Below are 6,000 nucleotides of genomic sequence, written 5' to 3'. Positions count from 1 at the left end.
AAAAAAAAAAAAAAAAAAAAAGGAAGAAGAAATTCATAAATACATAGATATGGCAAATTACACGATTACACTACAAAAAATTGCCAGCATAAATTGGGCCGACAATTCTTCCAAAACTCAACATGCATCTTGTACTAGCATTCACATCAAACTCTCTATAATTTTAGCTAAATTAACAAAAACAAACTACACTTTTTCTACTTTAACATATAAACAAATGCATTACCCTCAATATAGCAGCTCTATTCCTCACCAAACGGGCACTGAATATGGATGCAATAGCTTGGACCTTCAAGCCGCTATGGAGAGAAGATAACGGCTTTACAATGAGTAATGAGGGGTCTTATAGGGTTCTTTTTGTTTTTGAGAATAAGGAGGATGTGGATCGCATCCTGTCCAGTGAGCCATGGAGTTATGATAAAAGTTTGGTTGTTCTTGAAAGATATGACAGGAAAACTCCTCTTGACGATCTAAAATTGGACAAGGCATCCTTTTGGGTTCAAGTGCACAACATCCCAATCGGATACAGAAATAAATCAGTTGCTGAAGATATATGTGGAGCCATTGGCCGGGTTGATCGTTCCTCTAGTGTTGCAAATTGTGAGGGAGGTAGTTACATCAGAGTGCGAGTCACATTGGATGTCTTTCAACCGCTGTGCCGAGGAAGAGTTATTACCTTTGAGGATGGTGGAAAAATATGGATCAACTTCAGGTATGAACGATTGCCTAACATATGCTATTGGTGTGGATGTTTTGACCATGGTGACAGGGACTGTGATCTTTGGATACAAAGCAAAGGCACTCTCAATAAAGAAGAGCAGCAATTTGGCTCATGGATTCGAGCAATCCAATCGGGACAGCCAAGGAAGAATGTTGTTCGGGTGTCAGGTTTCTATGAGGGTAGAGCAAAGAACTTTTCAACCCGACGGCGTAGGGAGGAGCAACCCAGGTCGAGGACGAATCTGACTCAAGGGTCAAACTCGGTGAGGAATCCTGATAAGGAAAATGCAGATATGGAGGCGGATGTTATGGAGACTCAGAACCAAAACTCCAATATTTCCGCCAAGATCAATGAGAATCCAAATCCCCCATTCCAGGATTACGGAAATAAAGGAGAATACTTTGCTCAGAAATTAAAGGAGATTGACAAAGATCTTGGCATTTATGAGGAGCCTCCAAGCACGGAATTTTTCCAAAAGGAAGCCTCTCCTTTATTTGACATGGAGAATCTCCGGGCTGAGCTGGCTATCAATGAGAATGTGGTTTTGACCTCACCACGTGAGCACCACTGCCATGCTGAACATGCAGCCCCACTACGTGACATTTCTAACTACTCCCACACTCCCACAAACTCTGAATTTTTTCCCCAGCCAAAATGGAAATGCCTCTTACGGGTTACTACAGGCTCTGTTTCCAGCAATGAGGATCACATTGGTGCAAAACGTTCCATGAATGGGACTGATGATCTTCGTGAGTTACCAAATAAGAAGTTACAAGTTTCCCACGAGGGTAAAGAAAACTTTGCAATATTGGCGGAGGCTGTTGTACAGCCTCGCCAAGAGCCATGAGTTGCATCGTTTGGAACTGTAGGGGGCTTGGGAACCCCCTGGCAGTACAGGAGCTTGCAGATTTGGTGCAGGAAAAAGCTCCCACTCTAGTGTTCTTGGCCGAAACACTAGTGGATGAAGCAAGGCTGGATTATGTAAAAGATCGGATTCGTCTTGACAGAAAATTCGTTGTGCAGAGGATTAATAATGGTGGAGGTTTGGTTTTGTATTGGAAAAATGATATAATGGTTGATGTAGTTTCTTCTTCCGTGAATCACATCGATGCGATCATAAATAAAGAGTCCGAGGTAGCTTGGCGTTTCACCGGTTTTTACGGTGAACCGGAAACTTGCAAACGATGTGAGTCATGGGACCTTCTACGGAGTTTACACCAATAAAGCTCATTACCCTGGCTGTGCGTCGAGGACTTCAATGAGATTGTTAAACAATCTGAGAAGCTTGGAGGACGAGTAAGGCCACAGGGACAAATGCAACTCTTCCGTGAAGTTTTAGATGAGTGTGGCTTCTTAGATATTGGTTTCAAGGGCTCCCCATTCACTTGGAGCAAGCATTACAGAAGCGGGGTATTGATATGGAAACGGTTGGATCGAGCTTTGGTATCTTATGATTGGTTTGTGAAATTCCCAGGGACTCAGGTTAATCATGTGGATAGCACAACCTCGGATCACAAGCTTTTGTGGATAGAACAGTCGGAGTTGGCCATTTTACCGAAGAAAAAACTATTCAGATTCGAAGAGATGTGGTTAGGCGACAAGGGGTGTGGAGAAACTGTGGAGGGAGTTTGGCAGGTCAGCTATGAAGAAATAGGGTCCAATAGAGTGATCAAGAAAGTGGACAAGTGCGGGCAAGCCTTAATGAAGTGGAGTAAGGATTGCTTTGGGAATGTTAGAACTGAGCTAGAGAAAAAGAGAAAGGAATTGGTCCGGGCTGAGAAAGTGGCGTTGCAGAAAGGTTACTAAAAAAACCTTGTACAATTGGAGAAAGAAATAAATTCACTCATGGATAAAGAAGAGAGGATGTGGCGTCAAAGGTCACGCACCTTGTATCTTAAAGACGGTGATCGCAATACCCGATTTTTCCATTGCAGAGCAACTCATAGAAGACGACGGAATCTTATAACGGGGATCAGAAATCAGTCAAACGAGTGGTGCACTCATCCAGATAAGATTTTAGCCATTTTCTTGGAATACTACCAGCAACTGTTTTCCTCATCCAATCCAGAAGTTTCGGTGGGTGACCTGGACTCTATTCCACAAGTAGTAACAGTGGAAATGAATGAGACTTTGACCGGAGAATTTCAAGCATGGGAAGTAGAAAGTGCATTGAAGCAGATGGCGCCACTCAAGGCTCCGGGTCTGGATGGGATGCCGCCTCTATTTTATCAGAATTTTTGGGAGTTGGTTAGAGGTGATGTAATCCATGATGTGCTTATTTTTCTGAATTCGGGTACTTTGCCCAAGCCTCTCAATCATACTTTCATAACTTTAATTCCCAAAACAAAAAATCCTGAAAGTGTTACTGAATATAGACCGATTAGTCTTTGTAATGTGCTTTACAAGATTTTTTCAAAAGTCCTTGCAAACAGGTTAAAGAGGGTTTTGCCCCAAATAATCTTGGAGCATCAGAGTGCTTTCATCAAAGGTCGACTGATTACAGACAACATCCTTGTGGCTTTTGAGACATTGCATTATATGAAGAATCACAACTCTGGAAATACGAGTTACATGGCGCTCAAACTTGATATGAGCAAGGCCTATGATAGGGTGGAATGGTCTTTCTTGAAAGATGTGATGATCAAAATGGGCTTTAATGATAGGTGGGTGGCTCTAGTCTTGGAGTGCATCACTTCAGTTACATATTCCCTATTGATCAATGGGGAACCATTTGGAGACATCAAGCCAAGTCGTGGTATACATCAATGAGATCCACTCTCGCCCTACCTCTTTTTGCTTTGTTCAGAGGGTCTTCACAGAATGATCCAACAGGCTTGGGAGAGGTGAATTACAGGGTGTTTCTATTTGTCGTAATGGTCTCAAACTAACTTATTTATTTTTTGTAGACGACAGCCTTTTATTTTGTAGGTCCACTACTCATGATTGTCAGAAGGTATTAGAGATCCTGTCAAATTATGAGAGGGTGTCGGGGCAAAAATTAAATAGGGAGAAGACGGCTTTGTTTTTCAGCAAATCTACTCCAAGTGAGATGCAAAAGGAAATTATGGATCTACTTGGGGGGGGGGGATAAATGAGTTGAAGCAGTATGAAGAATATTTGGGCTTACCTGCTTTGGTAGGTAGGAATAAAAGGGCAAGTTTTGATCGATTGAAGTAAAAGGTTTGGAAGAGACTTCAAGGGTGGGAGGGGAAGCTTTTGTCTCAAGCCGGACGGGAAGTACTCATTAAATCGGTGATCCAAGCCATACTCACCTTTACAATGAGTTGCTTTAAACTCCCTACCACTTTATGTCATGAGATCGAGACCCTCATTCAAAAATTTTGGTGGGGACAAAGGGGTGAGAGGAGGAAAATACATTGGGTGAAATGGGAGGATTTGTGTCAAGACAAGGGCCAAGGAGGAATGGGTTTCAAAGATTTAACAATGTTCAATGAAGCGATGCTTGCAAAGTTAGCGTGGAGATTACTCCATGATGATAACTCCTTATTCTATAGGGTCTTCAAAGCAAGGTTCTTTCCTAGGGGAACTATTCTCGAAGCAAAAGACTCCTCATCCGCTTCATATGCTTGGAAAAGCATCCTTAAGGGCTGTGATGTTATCTTAAAAGGTGCACTTTGGAGAATAGGTGATGGGAAAAGGGTGAGGATTTGGGGTGATAATTGGCTGCCATCAAAACAATCTGAAAGAATAGTTACCCCGATTCTTTATGGCCAGGAGAATTCAAATGTGGAGGTCCTAATAAATCCACGAACTAGGTGCTGGAGAAATAACATTATTGACCATGTCTTTAATGTGCAGGAAGCCGAGATGATAAAAAGCATCCCACTTAGCTCAACAACTCAACCGGATACTCTGATTTGGCCTTTCACCCCCTCTGGTACATATTTTGTGAAATCGGGATACCGTTTCTTGCTGGAGAATTCTGTCCAATTTCAGAGAACAAGGCAAGATGCTGAATACTGGAAAAAAGTGTGGAGCTTAGAGGTGCCGAGCAAAATTAAAAATTTTGTTTGGCGAGCTAGCAAAGACGCCTTGCCCGTTAAGAAAAACTTGCTGCGAAGAAAGATTGCACAGGATGGGAATTTTGATATTTGCAAGGCAGGGGATGAGGATTGCTTACATGCTCTGTTTTATTGTTCTGAGGTGCAAGATATGTGGTTCGCAGACCCACAATGGAGGTGGCTGTCGACGATGCATGGGAGTTCTGTCAAAGACGTTTTCCAAAGAGCTTTTTCAGAGAGAAGGGATGCAGAGCTCTTGGCTTTCATGGGCTGGGCAGTTTGGAACCGACGAAACCAGCTACGTTTCAATGAAATACCTTGTCCTCTAAACCAGATTCTAACCTTATCAAAGGATAGAAAAGTAGAGTTTCAACGTATTCATCCAGTGACAGGAACGCCGCAACACAGAAACCATACCAGATGGAAGTCGCCTGAACAAGGAGCTTAAAAAGTGAACTACAATGGGACTGTATTTAGCCAGCAGGGCAAAGCCGGTCTTGGTGTAATCATCAGGAATCACGAAGGAGCTGTTATGGCATCAATGGCGCAACAAATTCCACTCCCTACAACCGTGGCTCAAGTAGAAGCCCTTGCAGTAAGGAGAGCTATTGAATTCGCGTTGGAGATTGGTATCACTACGGCAATACTGGAGGGCGACTCAGAAACCATTGTCAAGGAGCTTATGGAACCAAATCCTTCTCTGGCACTGCATGGTCATTTGATCCAGGATGTTAAAAGTTTACAAAACTCTTTTAACTCCCTTAATTTTACTCATGTACGTCGTGAAGGGAATAATGTTGCACATGCACTGGTAAGATGGGCTATTAAGAAGCCTAATTTAACTGTTTGGATAGAAGATGTACCACCAGATATTCGCCAATTTGTAATGGCTGATTCGGCCATGATTTGATTTTTAATAAATGAAAGCTTCTTTCTAAAAAAAAAAGGTATTATTTTGTATGTAATTTTGGTGTTGACATGTGAGTGTGTTTCCTTATATCATCCCTTTCCTATATATATATATATGTTTGTGTTTCTCACCAAAAAAAAAAAAAAAAAAGAGTATTATTTTACTCTCTAAAAATAAATAAATAATTTTTTCCTTTTCCTAACTACTTCCACAGCAACACGGCAACTTCCTTTCCCCCCCTTTCCATAGCAACACGACACTTGCCTTTTACAGCACCACCGGCCCACCTTCACTGCCAATCACAAACATTGAACCACTGCAAACACCACCAAGCACCACCAATCACT

General features: G+C 42.1%; 1 protein-coding gene across 1 annotated transcript; it reads left to right on the top strand.

Annotated features, from left to right (window-relative positions):
- Positions 1–269: 269 nt before the first annotated feature.
- On the top strand, positions 270–1,568 carry LOC115967604. Its single transcript, XM_031086740.1, has one exon. The coding sequence runs from the start codon at positions 270–272 to the stop codon at positions 1,566–1,568; it is 1,299 nt and encodes a 432-aa protein (XP_030942600.1).
- The last annotated feature ends 4,432 nt before the right edge of the window (positions 1,569–6,000 follow it).

Source organism: Quercus lobata, chromosome 2, assembly GCF_001633185.2.
Source record: "Quercus lobata isolate SW786 chromosome 2, ValleyOak3.0 Primary Assembly, whole genome shotgun sequence".
NCBI lineage: Eukaryota > Viridiplantae > Streptophyta > Magnoliopsida > Fagales > Fagaceae > Quercus > Quercus lobata.
Note: the sequence above shows the minus strand (reverse complement) of the source record. Positions and strands in the feature narration are given on the sequence as shown.

Excerpts from the sequence above, each read along its gene's own strand:
- LOC115967604 (XM_031086740.1), top strand. The coding sequence starts at position 270 with ATGGATGCAATAGCTTGGACCTTCAAGCCGCTATGGAGAGAAGATAAC.